Genomic DNA, 25336 nt, shown 5'->3' on the forward strand with positions numbered 1-25336 from the left:
TCCTCCACTGTGAACTCTGTGTGGCCAGTGGTTTAAAGTACTACAGGAGGGTGGGTAATTGCTGCAGGCAGTGGGAAATGACCTCTTCATTCATTCATTCATTCATTCATTTACTCATTTATGCATGTACCAAACATTTACTCTATGCCACACCCTGTCCTGGGCCCTTAAAGATGGAGTTGAATGATAATAGGCCCCTGCCCTCAAACAGATCAAGTCCAGTGGAAAACAAATCCAGTAAACAGAAAATGACAACAGATGGGGAGAAAATGAGATCCTAGGGTATGCAGATGAGGGTTACCTAATCCAGGCTATGGAGGGCCAACAGTGAGGCTTCCCACAAAACTCCATGTACCCAGAAGCATCTGTCCAGAGATCTGCAAGTAGTTCAGTAAGCTTGGAGTCCGAAGAGAGAGACAGAGAGATAGAGACAGACAGGGAAACACAGACATATCCAGAGGGCTTTGTCAACCATACTGAGGAGTTTGGCATTTATGCCAATGGAGAACAACTGAAAACTTTTAAACAGGAAAGAAAAATAATTATATTAGCAATTTAGAAAGAGTTCCCAGCTACATAGGAGAAGGTAGTTTTTAAGAGGGAGCAGGAATCAGAGACTGTGAAGGAATGTCTTATGCATCCAGTCAGGAGCTAAAGGAGGCTCACCCTAATGACACAGTTATAGTTACAGAGACACTGAACAGGTTAAAGGACATGCAGGAGGGACAAGACCTGGTAACTGATTCATAAGAAAGCGAAGAAGGAGGGCATGCTGAGCATCATATCAAAGGTTGTGCCTTGGGAGAATGGAGATATCATTTCACTGAGAAGGTGAGGAAGTGAAGAGGGTGGTCTTACAGATATGGAGTCTGAGGGCCTATGGTGTTCCCTGGGGGGGAATATCAGCCCAATAAGCAGTTAGACACTAAGATCTAGAACTACCTATTCATTCTTAAATTAAATTAAAATTTCAGTTCCTTAGTTGCACTAGCCACAGAGCAAGTGCTTGATAGCTCCAATGGCTAACAGCTACCATGTTGGACTGTGCCACCACAGAACATTCCCATCATCACAGAAAAATCTGTTGGAAAGTGCTGACCAAGCCCCTGCAGAGATTTTCTGAAACATTGTCAGCCCTCTCTTGGCCATGGGGAAAGCTAATGGTAAACAATGCATTGGCAAAAACCAGCTTTCCGGGGGAACCAAGATGGCGGCGTAGGTAGACACACTGCGCCTCCTCGCACAACCAGAACTGACAGAGAATCGAACAGCAAGGGGGACTGACACCAAGGAAACAGAAAATAATCATTCATCCAGACTGGTAGGAGGGGCGGAGACAGGCACCTGGGTGGAGAGGACTCGCGTGGCTGTGGCGGGACTGAGACTGGCGGAGTGTGGGACAAATGGCGCAGGCAGTCCGAGCACTAGCAGACCCTGCGGTCCCACATTTGCACAGGTAAACCCAGAGGGCCGGACTCAGAGTGGCGGAGAGTGGGGCAGGCAGAGTGGCGGGTAGCACCTTGCGGCACCACATTCGCCCACAGATAAACCTGACGAACGGCGGGCAGCGAAGCAGACCGCTGCGCAACCCAGGTCTCCAGCTGGGGGAAATAAAGCCTCAAACCTCTGATTGAAAGCGCCCCTGGGGGTTGGGGCGACAGGGGAGACTCCCAGCCTCACAAGAGAGGTTGTTGGAGAGACCCACAGGGGCCTAGAGTGTGCACAGGCCCACTTACTCAGGAACCAGCACCAGAGTGGCCCAGTTTGATTGTGGGTATCGGAGTGGAAGATTGAAATCCGGAGGAGAGTGAGGCGGGCGCCATTGCTCCCACTCGGCCCCTCCCCCACGTACAGCGTCACAGCGCAGCGACCAGCATTACCCCGCCCAGGTGAACACCTAAGGCTCCGCCCCTTAAAGTAACAGACGCACCAAGACAAACAAACAAAAAAAATGGCCCAAATGACAGAACACTTCAAAGCTCCAGACAAAATACAACTAAGCAACGAAGAGATAGCCAACCTATCGGATGCACAGTTCAAAGCACTGGTTATCAATATGCTCACAGACTTGGTTGAATCTGTTCGAAAAACAGATGAAAAAATGAAGCCTATGCTAAGAGAAACAAAGGAAAATGTACAGGGAACCAATAGTGATGAGAAGGAAACGGGGACTCAAATCAATGGTATGGACCAGAAGGAAGAAACAAACATCCAACCAGAAAAGAATGAAGAAACAAGAACTTGGAAAAATGAGGAGAGGCTTAGGAACCTCCAGGACACCTTGAAACGTTCCAACATCCAAATTATAGGGGTGCCAGAAGGAGAAGAGGAAGAACAAAAAATTGAAAACTTATTTGAACAAATAATGGAGAACTTCCCTCATCTGGCAAAGGAAATAGACTTCTGGGAAGTCCAGGAAGCTCAGAGAGTCCCAAAGAAGCTGGACCCAAGGAGGAACACACCAAGGCACATCATAATTACATTACCCAAGATTAAACGCAAGGACCTACATCCAAGATTACTGTATCCAGCAGAGCTATCATGTAGAATGGAAGGGAAGATAAAGTGCTTCTCAGATAAGGTCAAGTTAAAGAAGCTCATCATCACCAAGCCCTTATTATATGAAATGTTAAAGGGAGTTACCTAAGAAAAAGAAGATCAAAAATAGGAACAGTAAAAATGACAGCAAACTCACAGTTATTAACGGCCACACATAAAACAAAAACGAGAGCAAACTAGGCAAACAACTAGAACATGAGGGTTGTCAATAAGGGGAGTGGGAGGGGGAGAGGGGGGTAAAGGTACAGAGAATAAGTAGCATAGATGATAGGTGGAAAATAGACAGGGGGAGGGTAAAAATAGTGTAGGAAATGTAGAAGCCAAAGAACTTATAAGTATGACCCATGGACATGAACTATGGGGGGGGGGGGGGAATGTGGGAGGGAGGGGGGTGGGCAGGATGGAGTGGAGTGGGGGGGGAAATGGGACAACTGTAATAGCATAATCAATAAATATATTTAAAAAAATAATAAAAAAATAAAAATAAAAAAACCAGCTTTCCTTCCCAATCTTTTCTTGGTCGACTTCTCTGTGGGCATCAAATAACAAGTGCTCAAAAAATGGAAACTTCCTTACGTAATGTCTTTTTTTATGTAGAGAATAAGTTCTGAGAATGATCTCTGAATATGCCCTGGATCATTTTAAAGAATAAAGAACACTGAGTACTTATGCACACACACACACACACACACACTAGGGTCTTTGGTGCTTATGGCATAAGGCCTGAAATTCATCTGCAAGTGACTACAAACAGAGGTATTTTTTAAAAAGTGCCACAATGCAATAAAATTGGGGAGGCAGAACTCTCATCTTGGTGTCAGATGATCAAGAACAAGCCACTGACCCTGCCAGAGCTTTAAGCAACTCAAATAAATCTATGGTAAAGGATGAAGCCACAAGGCCAGGCAGGGCAGGTTTCTGAGGCCAAGCAGGTCAATGCTAATAATTCCAAGCACTAATTTATTTTTTTTTAAAGTCAGGTTTATCTTTCGGTAGCACCTGTGCAAATAAATATCCTCAGGAAGCAGGTTAGAAACAAAGGAAATTATTTTAGTCTTCCCCCAAGACAAGAGAGGCATCATCATAACACAAGAGATATAGAAAGAGGGAAAGTCAACTTCTCTCTCAACGGCAAAACTTGTTTCTTCTCCTGCCAAGAGATGATAACTGTGTTAACTATGTTCTTCCCACTCCAAGTGAACCAAGGCCACTTCAAAGCAGCATGAGCCTAATCATACAGCATAAGAAAATAAAAGAACCAATTAACAAAAAACAACTCAAATAATCCAGGGGAGAATGGAAGCAGAAATCTCTATTTTTTTTATTGTCATTCATGTACAGTTGTCTCCATTTTCACCCCACCACACCTCCCACCCCACCCATCCCCACCTCTCACCCTCAAACCTACCCCCTTGACAAATTGACTTATCCTTAAACTGCTCCTCAATGAGCGTGGGGCTAAGGTTGGAGGCTCCTGGGCAAATCAGGTCCTCAGAAATCAGACCGGGTTAAACACCTGCTCCATTTCTGGACTTTGGAGTCCCATTTTTATGAGCTATGCAATATAGAGGAGAAACATCACCCTCAGGACCTGGCTTGGAGGGTGCAGTTAGATGATCAAGGGTCTAGAAGAGTGTCCAGCAGACAGTAGCAGTTTCCAAAACATCAGTTTCCCCTGTACCTTCTTAGTGGCAAATGACTCTTCAGCCTTTGCTCAGCCTCCCACATCCACGCCCCAGAGCCACACTTTCCATCCTGATGGTGCCCTTCTGCCAGTGATGTCACTTTCCCTCTCCTTTTCCCTCTTCCAGCAGACCTGGAAGCTATAGTAGCAATGGAGAAATGGATGTCCAGCCTTCAGAACACTTGTCACATGCCCTCTTCTCAGGCTCTTCAAAAGCCACCAGAAAAGATCTCCCAGGTTAAAACCCACCCACCACACACACAAGAGGCTCTCCAAGCTCCTGAGCTCTGGGCCATACCTGCCTCTGCAGCTCGCTCACACCCTGATGGTTCTTCTGTGAACTTCATATTCCAGCTCTTCCTTCATCTCCGTTCTTTGTCTACTCCAAGTTCTCTAGTTGGAAAGCATCCTATCTTCTCCACTAGCAAAGTCTCAACCATCCTTCAAAGTCAATAAAATAGCCCCTCCTTCTCACTTACCACATGACTGATGCCCTAGCTTCACCGCCTCCCACTTCCCCCACACTTGAAAGTGGCAGCCACTGACTGTTCCTCTTCTTTGGCCAGGTATACTCTCATACTGCTGACCACTCAGGTTGTGCCTTGGGTCACCTCTGCCCTTTCTTTTTTTCTTCCAGGAAACCTCTAGTTTACCCTCTAGGGTATGCACATTTTATGTTCCTTTTCATAAACCCCTTACAACTCAGCATCTCATCTTAACTGGCTGTTGGTGCTGCCCCTGTTTTTCCCTCACCTTGGGACTAGGAGGCTCCTTGAACACAGGCACATGCCCACGTGCCCTCACTTACAAAAAAAAGAAAAACAAAAAAACCACAATATAGGTTTGCAGAAACTCTGAATAAGTGGTGAATACAAGCTCAAGTATCTCCAGGACCCAAATAGGTAACAGAAAGAAGAGGTACTCTGAAGACCACATACCCCTTCTATTCAGCTTAGGCCACACTGAAGCATGGCTCCATGGACATGAGAGTCTCCTTGTTTCCAGACAAGCCAGGAATCTTGGTTGGTATATGGGATCTCCTGATTTTTAAATGCTGGTGATGAGTTTTTTAATTTTTTTAAACTGTTGTATGGGCCATTAAAACATATCTGCAGGCCAGACCCTGGAGAAGACCCTAATGTGAGATGAGATCCTACCAAGGAAAGAACAGTAAGATGACCCATCTCCTGCCAGGCACTAAGGACAGAATGGACAGATCCACGAAGAGCACAGAAGGGACCCTAACAGGTCTTCCAGAAACAAGCAAATGACACTTGCTACAAACCTACCATAGCCCAGATAATGTGTTGGGCACATTTAATCCTCTCAATATATATTCATTTATTTAATTCAATTCAACTCAATTATTTGTTTAACTCAAATATTATTGGGTAAAGATAATCCACAGAATGAGTGAAAATATTTGCAAATCATATATCAAACAGGGATGGTATCCAGAGTACATAAAGAACTCTTACAATTCATTAATAAAAAGCCAAATAACCCAATTAAAATAGGGTAAAGAATCTGAACAGATAGTTCTTTAAGGATATACAAATGGCAACAAGCACATGAAAACATGTTAAGTATCACTAGCCTCCAGGGAAATGAAATGAAAATGCACTGAGATACTAACTCAAACCCACTATGATGGCTATAATCCAAAAGACAGACTGATAACAAGTATTGGTGAGGATGTGGAGAAATTAGAATGCTAATGCATGGCTGGTGGGAAAGTACAATAAAATGGTACAGCTGCTATGGAAAACAGTCTGGCAGTTTCTCAGGAGATAGAAATAAAGTTACCCTATAAGCCAGCAATTACACTCCTAGGTCTATACCCAAGAGAATGAAAGCATAAATCCACACAAAGACTTGCACACCAATGTTCATGGCAGGATTATTTATGAAACATGAAAATAATCCAGATGTCCTTCAACTGATGAAAGACTAAAAGACAAAAAAGTGGTCTATACATTTAATGGAATACTATTCAGCCCTAAAAAAAAACCAAGTTCAGCTGGGGGAAGGGGAATGGGGAGTTACTGTTTACTGGGTATAGAGTTTCAGTTTTGTAAGATGAAAAGAGTTCTGGAGATGGATATCACTGAACTATAAATATAAAAATGGTTAATTAAGATGGTAAATTTAATGTAATGTATTCTTTACCACAATTAAAAATAAAAACAGACTTTGAAAACAGGGATGACGTATAATTCACGCTACAACATGGGTGAACCTTGAAAGCATTACATTAAGTGAAAGAAGCCAGACACAAAAGGCCACATATTGTATGATTCAATTTAAATATATGAAATGTCCAGAAAAGGCAAATCTAAAAAAACATTAAGTAGATTAGTGTTCGCTTAGGTCTATGGGAGAGGATAATGGAGAGTGACTGCTAATGAGTATGGGGTTTCTTTTTTTAGTGATGAAAATATTCTCATATTGTACAATAGCTACACAACTCTAAATATACAGGAGATGGCAAAAGTAAGTCTACAGTTTTGAGTACATGAAACAGTTTATTTTTGTATTACTGTTTAATTATTGCATTAATATTTGTATTATTAGCTTATTATTGTTATTATTTCATATCCTTACTTATGATTTATCTTGTATGTAATGATGGCTGGTAATTTAACAAACAACTGTAAAACCACTTTTCCTCACGCCTCTACTGAAAACCACTGAAGTATACACTTGAAATAGGTGAATTTATGGAGTGTGAATTATACCTCAATAAAAATGTTTAAAAACATTATTGAGTATCTTCTATGTGTCTGACCCCCAGAGTGATTCATACATCTCTGTCCCTGTAATGCCCCCTGTGAGGCTAAAGGGAACAACAAGTGGAAGCCAGATAGGCAGAAAATGGCAGGGAGGTAGGTAGGAGCTGAACCCACTGGCTTGTGCACCCAACTGGGACACCTAGCCAGTCTTCTGAAGAACAGAGTGAACAGTCAACAGAATCCCAGCTTATAGGAAGTTTGGAAGCCAAACATTGCAGAGGATGTTTAAAAGCACATGTCCCTGATCACATACAACATAAGGTGGGAGTCGTGAATACCAGTAAACCCGTTGGAGGAAAGAACCCACCAACAAAGGAGCCACCAACACATAAAACCCAAGCACAACAAGGGAGACCACACAAACAAAAGAAAGGGCAGCCCTAGAGCATCCATACAAGGACAACAAAAAGACCAAGTGACTGAGTCCCACAGAACTCCTACCACAGAAGTTCACCAGATAAAGACAGCCAGCAAAGCAAAGCATCAGGAATTGCAGGAAAAATCAAAAAGATTCACCTAAAATGGGGAGACAAAGAAAGAATATGCAATCAAAAGGAATGGAAGAATCCCCAGAAAAAGGGCTAAATGAAATTGAGGCAAACTATCAGATATAGAATTCAAAAGGATGCTTATAAGGATGCTCTAGGAACAGACAGACATCTATAAGAAACTGAGTGAGAACTATAACAGTATGAAAAAGGGCATAGAAATTATAAACAGGAACCAGGAAGAAATGAAGAATACAATTTCTGAAATAAAAAACAAACTAGAAGGAATTGCAAGCAGGATGGATGAAGCAGAGGACTGAATTAGTGAGCTGGAAGACAAAGTAGACAGAAATACCCACTTAGAGCAGCAAACATGAAAAAAAAATAAAAAATACAAAGACAGCTTAAGTGAACTGCAGGACAACATAAAATGCAACAACATTCAAATGATAGGTAGGATATGAGAAGGAGAAGAAAAGGAGCGAGGGATAGAAACCCTGTTTGAAAAAATAATGACAAAAATCTTTCCTAGCTTGGAGAGGGGAAAAACCACACAAGGTCAGGAAACACAGAGGGTTGCAATCAAGATGAACCCAAAGAGGCTCACTCTAAGACACAGCATAATTAAAATGCCAAGTTTTAAAGACACAGAGAGAATCTTAAAAGCAGCAAGGGAGAAACAAGAAGTAACATATAAAAGAGCTCCAATAGACCAGCAGCTGATTTCTCAACAGAAACACTACAAGCCAGGAGGGAATGGCAAGAAATATTCCAAGTAATTAATTAAAAGCAAAGCCTGCAACCAAGACTACTCTACCCAGAAAGGGTCTCAATTATAATGGAAGGGGAAATAATGGCATTCCAAGACAAATGAGAGTTGAAAGAACACACCACAACCAAACCAGCATTGCAAGATACGTTAAAGGAACTGCTTTAAGAAGAGGAAGGAAAAGAATGAAAGAGAGAGAGAGAGGAACACAAGTACAAGGTGGAAAAAAATTAATAAGTACCTATCAATAATAAATAACCTTAAATGTTAATGGATTAAATGCTCCAATCAAAAGGCATAGGGTAGCTGAATGGATAAGAAAACATGACCCACACAAATGCTGCCTACAAGAGACCCACCTCAGAACAAAAGACCTACACAGACTGAAAGTGAGGGGTTGTAAGTAAATATTTCAAACAAATGGACACAAAACAAAAGCTGGGGTAGCAATACTTGTATCAGACAAAATGGACTTCAAAGCAAAAGCCATAAAAAGAGATACTGAAGGACACTTCATAATACTCAAGGGAAGAATCCAACAAATTGACATAAATATTGTAAACATATATGTACCCAATAAAGGGCACCCAAATATATAAGGAAAATCTTGTAGGACTTCAAGAAAAATATAGAAAGCAACACACTTATAGTATGGGATTTTTAACTCCCCGCTGTCAAAAATGGATAGATCTTCCAAACAAAATATCAACAAGGACATTACAGTGTTGAATAATGCCCTAGACCAAATGTACTGAACTGATATATATAGAACCTTTCATCCCAAAGAAGCAAAATACACATTCTTTTCAAACACACATGGAACATTTTCAAAGATGGACTACATGATAGGACACAAAGCAAGCCTCAACAAATTCAAGAAAATTGAAATCACATCAAGCATGATTTCCCATCAGATTTCGCATCACATCAGATGACAAGGGCCTGAAACTAGAAACCAACCTCAACAAAAAAACTCAAAAACACTCAAATTCATGGATATTGAATAGCATGCTATTAAACAATGAATGGGTCAAGAATGAGATCAAGGAAGAAATAAAAAACCTAGAAACAAATTAAAATGAACACACAACAGTCCAACACTTATGGGACATGGCGAAGGCAGTCCTGAAAGGGAAATTCATTGTGATACAGGCCTAAAAAAGATAGAAACACTTCAAATAAACAACCTAACTCTACATCTACAAGAACTGGACGAACAACAACAAACAAAGCCAAGAGCAAGTAGAAGGAAATAATCAAGGCCAGAGCAAATTAAACAACACAGAGACTAAAAGAACACTCCAAGAATCAATAAATCCAGGAACTGGTTTTTTGGAAAGATAAACAAAATCGACAAGCCTTTAAGCAGACTCATTAAGAAAAAGACAGGACCTAAATGAACAAAATTAGAAATCAAAGAGGACAGATTACAACTGATACCATAAAAATACAATGAATTGTAAGAAATTATTGCCAACAACTATACACCAAGGAATTTGAAAACCAGGGTGAATTGGAATAATTTCTAGAAAAATATAATCTCCCAAAATGACATAAAGAAGGAACAGAAAGCCTGAACAGACCAATAACTGCTGATGAAATCGAAGCAGTAATCAAAAACCTCCCTGCACACAAAAGCCCTGGAACAGATGGTTTCACAGGAGAATTTTACAAAACACTTAAGGAAGAGCTAATTCCTATCCTTCTCAGACTACTCCAAAAAAACCAAGAAGTCAGACGACTCCCAAAATCTTTCTATGAACCCAGTATTATCGTAATCTCAAAACCAGATAAAGACACAAAGAAGAAAGAAAATACAAGGCCAATATCACTGATGAACATAGACACTAAAATCCTCAACAAAATATTGGCAAACTGCATACAGAAATACATTAAAAAGATCATAAATCATGATCAAGTGGGGTTCATTCCAGGGATGCAAGGATGCTACAATATTTGTAAATCAATAAACATAATACACCACATAAAGAAAAGCAAAGACAAAAATCACATGATCATATCAATAGATGCAGAAAAAGCATTTGATAAGGTACAGCACCCATTTATGATAAAAACACTCAGCAAAGTGGGAATTGAGGGCGGATTCCACAACATAATAAAGGCAATATATGGCCTACAGCCAATATGCCTACAGCCAACAACATACTCAATGGGCAAAAAGTCAAAGCTTTCCCACTAAGATCAGGAACAAGACCAGGATGTCTGCTTTCACCACTTCAATTCAACATAGTGTTGGTAGTCCTTGCCACAGCAATCAGACAAGAAAAAGAAAAAAAAAAGGCATCCAAATTGGAAAGGAGAAAGTAAAACTGTCACTATTTGCAGATGATATGATAGTATATACAGAAAACCCTATAGACTCTACCAAAAAACTACTCGACCTAATAAGCAAATTTGGCAAAATAGCAGGATACAAAGTCGATATTCAGAAATTGAAGGCATTTTGTACACCAACAATGAAATATCAAAATCAGAAATCACGGAAAAAATCCCCCTTGCTATAGCAACAAGAAAAATAATGTACCTAGGAATAAACCTAACCAAGGAGGTGGAAGACCTGTACTCAGAAAACTACACAACACTGAAGAAAGAACTACACAACACTTAAGGGAGACAAAAATAAATAGAAGAATATGCCACAGTCATGGAATGGAAGAATTAACATCACTTAAATGTCCATATTACCCAAAGCAATTTATAGATTTAACACAATCCCTATTAAAATACCAATGACACATTTCACAGATATAGAACAAGCATTTCAAAAGTTTATATGGAACCATAAACAACGCTGAATAGCCATGGCAACTTTGAGAAAGAAGAACAAAGCAGGAGGGATCACAATACCTGATATCAAACTGTATTCCAAGGCCACTGTAATCAAAACAGCCTGATACTGGCATAAAAACAGGCACATAGAGCAAGGGAACAGAACAGACAGCCCAGAAATAAACCCAAGATTCTATGGTCAATTAATATTTAACAAAGGGAGCAAAAGCATAAAATGGAGTAAAAATAGCCTCTTCAATAAATGATTTTGTGATATCTGGACAGCTACATGCAAGAATATGAAACTCAAGCACCAACTTACACAATACACAAAAATAAATTCAAGGTAGATAAAAGACTTAAATATAAGTCATGACACCATAAAAGTCCTAGAGGAGAACAAGGCAAGAAAACCTCAGTAATATTCCACGCAGCAATATTTTCACTGATATAACCCCTAAACAAGGGACATAAAGGAAAGAATAAACAAATGGGACCTCATCAAAATAAAAAGCTTCTGCACGACTAAAGAAAACATCAGCAAAATGAAAGGGGAACCAACTGTATGGGAAAGTATATTTGCAAATGGCACCTCGGACAAGGGTTTGATCTCCAAAATATATAAAGAAATCACACAACTCCACCCCAGGAAGATAAACCACCCAATTTAAAAATGGCCAGGTGTTCGCAGCTGCTGTTGCTCTCTAACGCCAGCACCTCCTCCAGCTCACCTAGCTCCAGCTGAAGGAGAAGGGGTGTAAGTAAAGAGGTCCCTATACCATGGCTCATACAAAGCTGAGTGCCCACAAATTGTCTGGTGGTAAAGTACGGAGGTAGCAACTGGCTACCAAACCCACTCGCAAGAGTGCGCCCTCTACTGGAATGGTGAAGAAACTCCAGCCTTACAGGCCTGGCACTGTGGCACTTGGTGAAATTAGACGTTATCAGAAGTCCACTGAACTTCTGATTTGCAAACTTCCCTCCCAGCGACTGGTGCAAGAAATTGCTCAGAACTTCAAAACAGATCTGCGCTTCCAGAGTGCGGCTATTGGTGCTTTGCAGGAGGCAAGTGAAGCCTATCTGGCTGGCCTTTTTGAAGACACCAACCTGTGTGCTGTCCATGCCAAATGTGTAACAATTATGCCAAAAGACATCCAGCTAGCACGCAGCATACGTGGAGAACGTGCGTAAGAATCCACTATGACGGGAAACATTTCATTCTTTAAAAAAAAAATTATCTTCTTCCTGTTATTGGTAGTTCTAAACATTAGTTATATTTTTCTATGGGGTCAAAAAGGTACGTAAGTATATGATTGCAAGTGGAAAATAGGGGACAGAAATCAGGTATTGGCAGTTTTTCCATTTTCACTTGTGTGTGAATTTTTTAAATATAAATGTGGGGACATTAGGCATTAATGCAAGTCAAGGTGTTTCAGTGAATAAGTTTCAAGCAGTTCAACTTTATAACAATATAAATAAACCTGTTACATTTTTCTGGACAATGCCAGCATTTGGATTTTTTTAAAACAAGTAAATTTCTTATTGATGGCAACCAAAAAATAATAACACAGTAAAAAGATAAAAATAAAATTAAAAATGGGCAAAGGAGCTGAAGACACTTCTCCAAGGAGGATATACAGAGGATCCAGAGACATATGAAAGGATGCTCAGCATCACTAGCCATCAGAGAGATGCAAATTAAAACCACAATGAGATACCACATCACACTAGTCAGAATGGCCATCATAAGCAAATCAACAAACAAGTGTTGGAAAGGATGTGGAGAAAGGGAACCCTAGTGCACTGTTGGTGAGAACAGTGCACTAGGGTTCATTGTGGAAAACAGTATGGCATTTTCTCAGAAAACTAAAAATGAAACTGTGCATCCATTGTGGAAAACGGTATGGAATTTCCTCAGAAAACTTAAAATGGAACTGACTTTTGTCCCAGCAATTCCATTCCTGGGATTATACCCCAAGAATCCTGAAACACCAATTCCAAAGAACCTCTGCACCCCAATGTTCATAGCAGCACAATTTACAATAGCCAAGTGCTGGAAGCAACCTAAGTGCCCACCAGTAAATGAAAGGATCAAACAACAATGGCACATTTACATGATGGAATACTACACAACAGAAAGAAAGAAGGAGCGCCTACCCTTCACAACAGCATGGATGAGACTGGAGAGCATTATGCTCAGTGAAATAAGCCAGATGATGAAAGAGAAATACCATATGATCTCATCTATAAGTGGAACCTAAATAAAACAAATAAGCAAGCAAAATATAACCAGACACATTGAAATAAAGAAGAAACTAACAGTAACCAGAGAGGAGGGGGGAGAGGGATAATAGTGGAAAATAGAGGAAGGTCCATCAAGGAACATGTAAAAAAGACACATAGAAAAAGCCAAAAGGGATAAGTTCGAGGGTGAGAGGCAGGGATGGGTGGGGCAGCGGGGGTGGGGCAGCAGGGGGTGAAGTGGCTGTGGTGGAGTGAAAATGGAGACAACTGTACTTGAACAACAATTTAAAAAAAAAAAACAAGTGGAAGCCAGCTTGCAGCAGAGGAGTGGAGGCATGAGGTGAAACTGGAGCCCAGCCCATGAGGGCTCATTCTGCTCCCCACCCCACACCACCGAGGCCACGTCAGAAATGCAAGGCTGCACCTCACCAGGACTGAAGCCTCTGGATTACCCAAAGCACCAGAGCTACATGTACTGTCATCTTCATTTAGCATAGTCTCCAAGTCATAAGAAGGCTCCAGCCAACAAAGAATGACGGAGCGGAGGGGGAGAGGATATGTCTCAGGGCTTAATTTATGAGTTGCTTCCTGGGATGCTTACTCAAATTTTATTTCAACCTGACTTTGAAGGAAAAACCCAAGAAGAATGCTGAGAGAAAACAAAGGAAATGCTAAGCGAGAAGTTTAAAAACAATTAATTTTAAATGATTACAGATTTACCAAAAGCTATGGCTATGATTTCCTTCTGACTTTGATTATAACCTTCCAGCAAAAATATCTGCCTCAAGAAGGCAAAGTCTTTGCATTATTTTCCATTCCTAGCATGACTACAAAAATATTCTTTGATTTAACATTTGATATGTTTTGTTCTCAAGGGCAAGCCCCATGAGAAGAAAAATGTACCCCAACAGAATGAAATATGACTACTGTTGCCATTTTTCTTTCCTGTTCTTCCTGCTCAAATATTCTGCATTAATTTAAACTCAAAGCTGCATCTCTGATGTGCTACTCCCACACTGTCACCCAAACTGAAATAAAGTCATCTGCTGTTCAACTCCAGGAAAAAGTGCTGCAGACCCAGCTCAACTTGAGTCTCCTAAAGATAGCTAAAGGCACTTCAACACGGAAGGAGATCAAGTGGAGTCAGAGACTGATAAAGTAGCAGACAAAACAGGAAAAGTTGTATTTGAATAGAAGTACACTTCGCATTGAGGGAGGCCAACTTCATACTGGACATAAAGAGGCTTTAAACAAATTAACACAAGAGACACCAGTATTTGCCTCAGCTTCCCTTGGCAGTAGAGAACATTGAAAAAGTAGCACTGGAGAGCAGGATCTTCATTTATGGTGCACATCTTTCAACAAAGCAGAAAAAATAAAAGGCAGTTCTTCCTGGGTATACCCAAAGGCTCAAGGACCCTAGGTCTGACAGATTGTAGGAGCTAAAGAAGTTAAAGTTAAGGACACATTTCCACTTATATCTACTTATTTAAATATTCAATATTAAATGCCTCAATATTTTAAGACAAATATATATGAATACCATTATGTAACACGATGTATTTCTATGCAGATTCATAAAAAGACTAGGGACAAAGAAAACCAGGTTGTGCTGGGAACCACTCTGCCTCATTTCAGAAGCTGTAATCCCCCATGGCTAAAGCTGAGTAAGAGACCTAGGGACCATAAGCCACTAAGGAGACAAAACTTATTTTCCTGGTAGGTGCACCAGCCTCTGTCCCCTTTTACTTCATCCTGCTTGGCTACGGGCAGATGACTGGTTAGCCAATGACAGGTAAGATTCCTGAAGGTAGGGATGACATAAGACAGGCACAGTTGCGAAGGGGCCCTCAGGGAAGGATTTGGGGGGCTACAGAAAAAGTGGGTAATGGACCCTTACCCCTTGGCTTTGACATAGCCTAAGTCCTCATTCTGTCTGCAAGAAGTCTCCTAATGTCTTGGCTGCCTTACTTCCCCTGCCTGACTTAAGCATAAAATAAGTTTGTTTCCCCAAAGTTTTATGGCCCTTTAGCTATCTGATCCTGACTCAGAATAAGCCCTCATAGTTCTTTGTATGTTATCTATTGTTTGATACTTACTGCCTGACAATGATTGATGAGCTTTACCTGTATTCCTATGCAAATTAAACCCAGTAAAAGCCCACTGAGGAACAGGCTCCTGGCCCTTCTCCTTTGAAAAATAGACCACCTTTCCTCCCCAAGCAGATCATGTCTTGGTAGACGAAGACTTATTCTCATCTGTGGCAGCTGCAGAGGCGGGGGGAGCTTTTGCACGGAACCCCCCCACAAGGTTGGTTGGTTGGTTTTGCATTAGAATAACACCCAAATTCTTTGAGTGGCCAGGCTCCCAGTTTGCTATGCTGCTTGTGCTCTGCAGCTTTCTGGGCATTATGTACAGGTGCCTAAAGGTTAGTATAAAAAATCTAGTTGAGGCCCTGGTCAGGTAGCTCAGTTGGTTAAAGTGTCATCCCAACATGCCAAGGTTGCAGGTTTGATCCCCAGTCAGAGCACATACAAGAATCAATCAATGAATGCATAAATAAGTGAAACAACAAATTGATGTTTCTCCTTTTCTCTCTCTCCCTTTCTCTCTACAAAAATCAATTTTTTTAAAAAACCTGGTGGACAAGATGGCGGTGTAGGTAGACACACTGTGCCTCCTCGCACAACCAGAACTGACAGAAAATCGAACGGCAAGGAAGTACAACACCAAGGATATAAAAAATGAACATTAATCCAGACCGGTAGAAGGGGCAGAGATGGGCAGCTGGGGCGGAGAGGACTCGCGTTGCCGAGGCGGGACCGAGACTGGTGGAGTGTGGGACCAACAGGGCAGGCAGTCTGACCACTAGCAGACCCTGCGGCCCTACATTCGCGCACAGATAAACCGGACAAACGGCAGGCAGCAAAGCAGACTGCGCAGTCCAGGGCTCCAGTGAGGGGAAATAAAGCCTCAAACCTCTGATTGAAAACGCCCATGGGGGTTGGGGCGGCAGCAGGAGAGACTCCCAGCCTCACAGGAGAGGTCGTTGCAGAGACCCATAGGGGCCTAGGGTGTGCACAAGCCCACCCACTCGGGAACCAGCACCAGAGGGGCCCAGTTTGATTGCGGGTAGCAGAGTGAAAGACTGAAATCCGGTGGAGAGGGGAGCGGGTGCCATTGCTCCCTCTCGGCCCCTCCCCCACATACAGCCTCACAGCCCAGTGACCAGCATTACCCCGCCCCGGTGAACACCTAAGACTCCACCCCTTTAAGTAACAGCCACGCCAAGACAAAAACAAAACCAAAAAAAAATGGCCCAAATGACAGAACACTTCAAAGCTCCCGAAAAAATACAACTAAGCGAGGAAGAGATAGCCAACCTATCAGATGCACAGTTCAAAACACTGGTTATCAAGACGCTCACAGAATTGGTTGAATCTGTTCGAAAACCAGATGAAAAAATGAAGCCTATGCTAAGAGAAACAAAGGAAAATGTACAGGGAACCAATAGTGATGCGAAGGAAACTGGGACTCAAATCAATGGTGTGGACTAGAAGGAAGAAAGAAACATCCAACCAGAAAGAATGAAGAAACAAGAATTCGGAAAAATGAGGAGAGGCTTAGGAACCTCCAGGACACCTTGAAACGTTCCAACATCCGAATTATAGGGGTGCCAGAAGGAGAAGAGGAAGAACAAAAAATTGAAAACTTATTTGAACAAATAATGGAGAACTTCCCTCATCTGGCAAAGGAAATAGACTTTCAGGAAGTCCAGGAAGCTCAGAGAGTCCCAAAGAAGCTGGACCCAAGGAGGAACACACCAAGGCACATCATAATTACATTAGCCAAGATGAAACAGAAGGAGAGAATCTTGGAAGCCGCAAGAGAAAAGGACACAGTTACCTACAAAGGGGTTCCCATAAGACTGTCAGCTGATTTCTCCAAAGAGACCTTACAGGCAAGAAGGGGCTGGAAAGAAGTATTCCAAGTCATGAAAGCCAAGGACCTACATCCAAGATTGCCCTATCCAGCAAAGCTATCATTTAGAATGGAAGGGCAGATAAAGTGCTTCTCAGATAAGGTCAAGTTAAAGGAGTTCTTTATCACCAAGCCCTTATTATATGAAATGTTAAAGGGAGTTACCTAAGAAAAAGAAGATCAAAAATATGAACAGTAAGAATGACAGCAAACTCACAGTTATTAATGACCACACCTAAAACAAAAACAAGAGCAAACTAGGCAAACAACTAGAACAGGAACAGAACCATAGAGATGGAGATCACAAGGAGGGTAGTCAATAGGGGAGTGGCAGGGGGAGAGGGGGGGAAAGGTACAGAGAATAAGTAGATGATAGGTGGAAAATAGACAGGGGGAGGGTAAGAATAGTGTAGGAAATGTAGAAGCCAAAGAACCATGGACGTGAACTATAGGGGGGTAATGTGGGAGGGAGGGGGGGCAGGATGGAGTGGAGTGGGGGGGAATGGGACAAATGTAATAGCAAAATCAATAAATATATTTTTTTTAAAAAAACCTGGTTGAAAACACGTATCTGTTAACACACACAAAAACCCTGTTTCATGGGTGCAAAGAGAGTATTTCAGACAGACTGTAGGCACACCCCTTGATAAGACAGGACAAAGGGACAAGCACTTTCTCCACATTAGCACCAAAAGCTCAGAAAGCTGCTAAAACAGAGAAAGCAAAGTAGCTTGTTTAACAAAGAATGTTCTCTCCTGGGCTTCAGAGACAAAAATCCACAGGGGCTGCTGACTGTTTTCCCTCCAAAGCAGCAACCATGAGTTAGACTTTCAAAGCTTTGGCAGCTCTCATCAGCTGTGGCCAGGGGAATCTGAGAGGGTACAAGCTACACAGGAAGCACCACTTAAATGGTAGGCACAGGAAGCAAGAGATCAGGGCAACCAACAAGTGTGGCAGAAGGGCTGCTATTCATTAACCACCAGAACAAAAGACCAAGAGACAATACACTGTTAATCCTAGCAGCCACCAGAGGATATAAATTGCCTAACCAATATACCAGCATTTTTCAGTTCTCCTCTTTCCTGCCAGAGTTAGATTAAGGATGGGTCCAAGTCCCTTATCCCTACCCAAGTCTTTAAAACATACATTACTGAATCTTTTTGAAGTTTTAACCCTGAATGATTTATCCCCTAAAATGGATTAGAGAAAAATACTGCCCTGAAACACCACTACAGGGGACTGGAGGGGATAGGTATACTTTGTAATTCATATTGAGAATGCCTGAGTAGGGCTATGTAGTCAGATCAAACAGAACTCTAGCACTTATAACTGTTTCCTGACCTCTCTGAGCCCCTGCTTTTCCATTCACAAAATGGGAATATCATGTCTTACCTCACAGAATTGCTGTGAGGGTTAAATGGAAAAAATAAGCATGAGGGTAGGACTAAATAAATGCTAAGTACTGCTGTCACTATTACCCACAGCACCACTTAGGAGTTTTAGCTATGGCCATGTGAATCAAGGAAATAAAACCCAATTTTCTCTTAAGTTAAGAATGAATTTTTTTGTAATGAAAGTATTTGGGGGGGGGGGAGCAATACAATTAAAGAGAGCTGGCCTTAAGATATATTAAATTTCAGAGATATCATCAAGGAACTCAGACAATAGTTTTAATTTCCTTCTACTGAGAATAATGTATTCAGCAAGTGGTCAAAATTATTCACAGCACACCAGCAACTCTAAGAAGAGCCCAATCTTCCAGCAATCCCAGGTACAGTTGTGGTGTCTTCTGCCAGTAGGAGTTGCTGCCCAGTGATCTTGCATCTTTCTAAATCTTGGGCCTGATAATGTCACAAACCTGCTTTAAAGGCCTCCCACTACCCTTAGGAGAAATCTAAACTAAGGGCCTAGTCTAAGCCCAACACTTACCACTCTATGGGATCTGGCCCACAAACCCTTTTGTCTTCATCTTCAGCACACCTTCCTACACATCATTCTGATTTCCAGCTGCATCTAACTGCTAGCAGTTATCTCTGATTCTAAACAGAAAAGACAATAGGTTTAAGCCTCAGAGCCTTGTCCAGGTATTTTCTCTACTAGGAAAGTTCTTCTTCCCCTATCATACCCCATCCTCCCTTCAACAAAGTAAGTTATTCCTGCATTTGTCCTATGCACAGGAAGCTCTAATAGGTTTTAGCTCTAACCTAAAATAGCTCTAACACGGAACAGTGCCCTCTCACCAATTCTGCTGTCACATCCTAGAAGAAGGGAAAAGAATCAACATGCATTATGTACCTACTGCAAGCCAGGCCCCATACTGATTGCTTTCTGCTCACTATAACAAGCTAGCTCAGGAGTTGGTACACAGCTTCATTCATTGAGAACTTACCAAGTGCCTACTACACCCCATGCTCTGGCCCAAGAAGTTAGAATATGCTGTTGAACAGGACAGATATGGTTCCTGTTCTGCTCTCATAGAGAACAGAGACAATCGACAAGCAAATACAAAAGGAGTATCAGATAGTGAAAAGGGCTATACAGAAATAAAACAGACATGAGGAAAGTACGAGAGGGAGAGAGGTAGGGACACTAGGTAGGTAGATCACAGCAGGCGTCTCTGAGGAGGTGACATTTAAACTGAGACATAAACAATGGGGACCAGATGTACTAAACAGAGGGAAGAGCAGGTGCTAAGACCAGCACATTCAATAAGTAGAATTGAGACCAATGTAGCTGAAGGTCAGGGGAGGAAGGCATGAGGCTTAGAGGAGACAAAGGCCAGACCATAAAGAAAGTCTTTCTTCCTGGCTATAAAGGAAGCTGGATTTTACTCTAAGCCCAATGAGAAGTCAATGGAAAGTCTTGAAGCTGAGGGTCGACACTATCTGATGAACATTTGTAAGAGGAGTACACTGCCTACTGTGTGGGGAATGAATTAGAGAGGAGTCCAAGCGGCCAGGAGAGGAAGAACAAAGTTCAGAATTGTAAGAGACCAGCTGCCACATGCCAGATTTGGCCTGAAGAGATACCTTTGAAGAAGGCAAAGATATCTACAGGTTTATGGGTCATGAGGATAACTAAAGGTATCAACCAGATCCAGGTTAAGGGCAGCAGAGTTAGGTTCCAACACCAGCCAAGTGTATTTTACTTTCCAAGCTTCAGTATCCTCATCTGAAAAATAGGGCTAACACTCCCACCACATGCCCACCACTCGGGGTTGCTGCATAATCAAATTCTTAGCAACAGGTCTGGGCCAGAGCAGGGTCTAAAATGTGAAGATCCTTCCCCTCAAAAGAAAAAATATCTATTTTCTCATTTCCCTAAAAAGTAGGGTGGGAATCTGACCTATTAAGGAAAAATAGTAGCAGCCATGGTCTCACCATTCCAATTTGCTCAGGTCACATTTTAATGCCTGTAAGAAGGAAAGTCTTACTCAGGAAGTGAGAGAAAAGTAAAAAGTCACAACGTACCTATCACAGAACAGTTCCTCTTCTTTCTTTCTATAATTTTATACTCTACACCAGGACTTGACAAATTCCTGGGGGCATTGGGTATATAGGATCAGGCTAGTGCCTGAAACCTTTTTGTCCTATGAAGAGCTTCTCTATAAAAGTTAGAAGGGGATGGGGGCAGTATAAAGTGTCCTGGAGAAGCATGGGAAAAAAACTCTAGCTTTGCAGTGAAACAGATCCGGGTTGTGCTACTTACTAGCAGCCCCCTAAATTCCAATTTCCTCAACTGTTAAACGGTAACCACCACTCTTCTTGTAGGGTTTGTCCAAGAAGTGGCAAACATGCCAAAACAGCAATGCCAATAAAGAGCTTTGTATTGGGTTGGCCAAAAAGTTTGTTTAGTTTTTTCTGTACAATGGCTCTAGTAGTTCTTAGTTGTCTTTAACTTCATTCAAAAACAATTTTGTTAGATTGTGTTGTGACAGCTGTCATATCAGCGTGCATTTAAAAAAACTGATCAAAATTGAATTTTTATGCAAACATTTTAATACTGAAGATGGAAAAAGACACACAACATTTTCAGTATATTATGCTTTATTATTTCAAGAAAGTAAAAATGCCACTGAAACACAAAAAACAATTTGTGCAGAAGGTGCTGTGACTGATCAAACGTGTCAAAAGTGGTTTGCTAAGTTTCATGGTACTACTAACATTTTGGCCAAATAACTCTGCTGTGGGGCTGTCTTAGGCATTGGAAGATGTTTAGCAGCACCTCTGGCCTCTATCCACTAGAAACAAATAGCAGGAGATGGCTGATACCCAAAATATCCAAACCAATAAAGTTATTGGTAAAAATGAAAAATGTATCTTTTATTTTACAGAAAAAAATAAACAGACTTTTTGGCCAACCCAACAGTTACTACTCTCTGCCAATGTTTGGAAGGTCCAGAATTAGGTTCACAGGTCAAACAGTTAGTAAGGGTAAAAGCCAAGCCCCAAGCCCCATTCTAACCCAAAAGTACATCCTTCACCACTTGCCTATGCTATTCAACTAAAAAACATTAAGAATTTGCATTCTCATGTTTTTTAACCTCTTCCACCTCCAACCTAAAGTGGCTCAGAGTACATGTCTTAAAATGTATTTGGATGTGATGAAACAGAATTCAGTTACAAGGGGAGGGCAAAAGAGTAAAGAAGATCACATATCCCTTAATATTCATCTGATGACTGAAATATGGCTCTAGTAGAAGACTTTAGGCAGTGGGACCTTGGGCAGATCTCCCCTTAGAGCCTCCATTTCCACTATTGTAAAATGGGGAAATTATCTCAAACTGCCTACAGCTTGGAACAGTTAAGTGGTAACAATGATCAAAGTACTTAATACTTTCATCACTGTATTATTGGACTTGGGATGCTCAGGGACTAAATAGGCTATCTGCCACCAGGCCAGTAAATCATCAACCCATGATGGACCACATAAGGGGTTCATGTCAGAGTCCACGCAGAAAACAAGTTGGGATCTGCACCTGGTCCAATCAGTCCTCCTATGAAAATACCTCTACAAACTCCCTTCAACCTCTATCTGCCTGCTCTATAAGCAAAACAGCTGCCTGATGGTTGAAAGGGACACAGAAGGACATGCTCTGTAAGGTTTTCAAGATGCCTGATGATGCAACTAGTGACAGCTGGAAACCTGCACTGGCCCCACCTCCAGCTTCCCCTGCTCATTCTCCTCCCCACCTGGAACCTTTCAAAATTCTTTGATTTATTTCAAATCTATGTCTAAATCACTGTTTCATCCTTTTAATTTATCTTTGAAGATGCTGCTGTTGAAGAACTGAGGAGTAAACATATTCAATAAAAAAAAGAATCCTCTCCCCAACATATATTCCCATATGTCCTTGTAGGTGTAGAGACTATCACTGGAAGAAAACACAAAGAAATGGAAAACAGAATTTAACCAGGTACTTGGGTCAGCAGTAAGGAGACTTCTTTTAGCAATATGCCCTTTTGTGTCATCTAAAAACAAAACAAGTTTTAAAGCCCTGTCCATAGACTTCAGTGGAGTAAAATGGGTTTGGAAAAGTAATCCACAAAGGTTAAGTGGCTTTCTCTGGAGACAGGGGGGGTAATTAAGGAACTTTTGTCTGATCTGTAATGTTCGCATTTTTCACAAGTAAAACATATTCCTGTACTACCTCCATAATTGAAAATAAATTAAATGGTACAGCTTAGGAGGGCATTTTGGCAATACACATAACTAAAAATACACATGCCCTCGGCCCCGCTAGTTCAGTTCTAGGAGTTTAACCTACAGATATAATAGCACATGCACTAAAGACTTCTCTTCTAGAAAATCCCCTGAAGTACCATGAGCAAAAACTAGAAATGACATAAATGCATAACATTAAGACATACTTAAGATAATGTTAGTAAAAGCGTACAATGGACTTTTATGAGAACTTTTAAAAAGAATGATGTAGAGTTCCCTTAGAGTAAAATATTGTATATGTTGCTACCATCTTGTTAAAAAAAAAAAAAGAGCGGTAAGAAAAATAATGAGGAGGGTATAGATATACAGATATGCTTGTTTTTACGTGAGTTTTTCTGAAACGATACACAGGAAACTGGGAAAAGCGGTTGCCTCCGAATGGGAACAAGGGGACTTGAAGGACAGGTGAGTGGAGATCTTTTTGTGACACTTTACTATATCCTTTTTGTAGTCTTTCAGTTTTCTCAATTTGTTCGTGCATTGCAAACACATCTTTATTTTTAAAAAAACACAATAACTTTTCTTTTTTAAGGAAAGTACCTTCCTGTTTGGTTGTGATGGGAGGGAAAAGCTTCCAAGTCAACCAGCCGTGAGTTCGAGTCCCAAATCCTCCGTTCACTTGCTGCCGGGACTTGGAAGACTCACGTCAGCCTCCCGGGGCCCCAGTGGCCCTATCTATTAAGTGAGGCGATTTTCCCTCCCCGACAGGGGAGCCGGGCCGCTTTGCTCAGCATCCGCGAGCCCGGCTCCAGCCCCGGCCCGCGCTCACCGCCAATGATGGTCCGGATAAGGGAGGCGTGCCCAGGGCAGTCGACCAGCGTGACCTGAAGCTGCGACTCGCTGAGACCTGGACCGGCCTCCAGCGCCGGGTCGGGCGCGGGAATTGCCAACCGCAGACGCGCGGGTAGCGGCACCGAGAAGCAGGAGAAACCCAGGTCGAGCGTGATGCCACGCTCGCGGCTCTGCGGCTGCTTGTCGAAGGCGGCGGTGGAGGCCGTGGTGCTCAGCGCCCGCGCCAGCGCCGTCTTGCCGCTGTCGATGTGACCCAGCACTCCCACGTTGACGTTCACTCGCCGCCCCGCCATACCACCGCCACCTGGAACACCCGCTGACTCGCCCCTCCTGCGGCCGCCGCTGCAGTCCGACCCATTAAGCTGCCCCCTCCGCCACCCGCGCTCCGGGCACGCCCGTTCCGGCCCCGAAGTTTCCGCCTTCCAGGCACCTGCGGGCACCACCAGACACCGCAAAGGAGGTGGGTGCCCCAGGGACCGGACTCGACAGAGGGCACCGACAGAGGGCACAGGGCTGCTATTACCTGGCTCCTCCTATCTGAAGCTTGGAGAAGCCCGAGGTTGGGGAATCTCATCCATCCATCCTGCCATTCACCCCATTCACCCCATTCACCTCAACTTCATTGCGCCGGGAGTGGTAAAGGTCACAAACAAATAGGTGAACTAATGACTGAACCAGACTAGTTCAGAGAGTGAGAAGCCCTCTAGGAAAAATAAAAGCAGAGATTTAAAAGGACTGGAACACCAGGGAAAGGAAGGACAGCTACCTTACAATCAATATATAGGCTTGTCAGAGTTGCTGTTTGAGTTGAGGCTCCTAGGTTGAGATGGAACCAGCCATAGGAAATCCGGGAAAGAGTGTTAGAACGTAGGAGGAAATGACTCAGGAATTCTCACCCTCAGAGTCTATAGCCTGCCTTAGGACGGGCTACAAAGCTCCAAATTTTATGTAAAATATTGTTTATGCGCGTGTGCTGGAGAGAGAGTCCATAACTCTTTACTAGATTCTCAGTGTCTAGAACCACTAAAAGGGTTGTTATTAACAGATTTCAGTGTCTACACTGGCCAGGCAGATAACTCAAAGGAAAGAAATTAACAGTGTTTGAGATGTCAGAGGGTAGTAGAGACTGTGAAGAAGTGTCGGGTCTAAAGGGGGAAGCCATTGCTCAGCTTCAGTCAATTGATACCAGCCAATTGATAATAGCCCAAGGTTGTCTGATCTTACCATTTTTCAAGAGAAGAGAGTGCTTCTATATGAAATCTGACTTTTGCATATCAACAACTAATTTAGCTTTTAATTTAAACACGATTATGGCCAAGCACAAAATTTGTTCAATTTTGCCTGGCAGCCAGTTTGCCCTCTCTGACGAGCCAGGCGATGTTCTGATGTAGTCAAGCCTGCAGTAAGTGCTCCCTGATGCCTCCTGTGGTCCAAGCCTTGTATTAGGAGAAAGGTTCCAGAGATGAGCAGACACAATCCAGTCCATCCTGCAGCACAGGAAGGATGAGGGCAC

The 25336-nt window shown here is 42.2% G+C and overlaps 1 protein-coding gene across 3 annotated transcripts in view; it reads right to left on the reverse strand.

Annotated features, from left to right (window-relative positions):
* The window catches only part of EEFSEC (eukaryotic elongation factor, selenocysteine-tRNA specific), a 365489-nt gene extending 341331 nt beyond the window's left edge, over nucleotides 1-24158 (reverse strand). For all 3 annotated transcript variants that reach the window (XM_024580197.3, XM_045187763.2, XM_045187762.2), the window contains exon 1: nucleotides 23801-24158. In XM_024580197.3, coding sequence (XP_024435965.2) covers nucleotides 23801-24116 — 316 coding nt within the window. In that variant the 5' untranslated portion in view covers nucleotides 24117-24158. The remainder of the gene's footprint in view (nucleotides 1-23800) is intronic.
* Nucleotides 24159-25336: the final 1178 nt, after the last annotated feature.

Source organism: Desmodus rotundus, chromosome 10 (assembly GCF_022682495.2).
Source record: "Desmodus rotundus isolate HL8 chromosome 10, HLdesRot8A.1, whole genome shotgun sequence".
Lineage (NCBI taxonomy): Eukaryota > Metazoa > Chordata > Mammalia > Chiroptera > Phyllostomidae > Desmodus > Desmodus rotundus.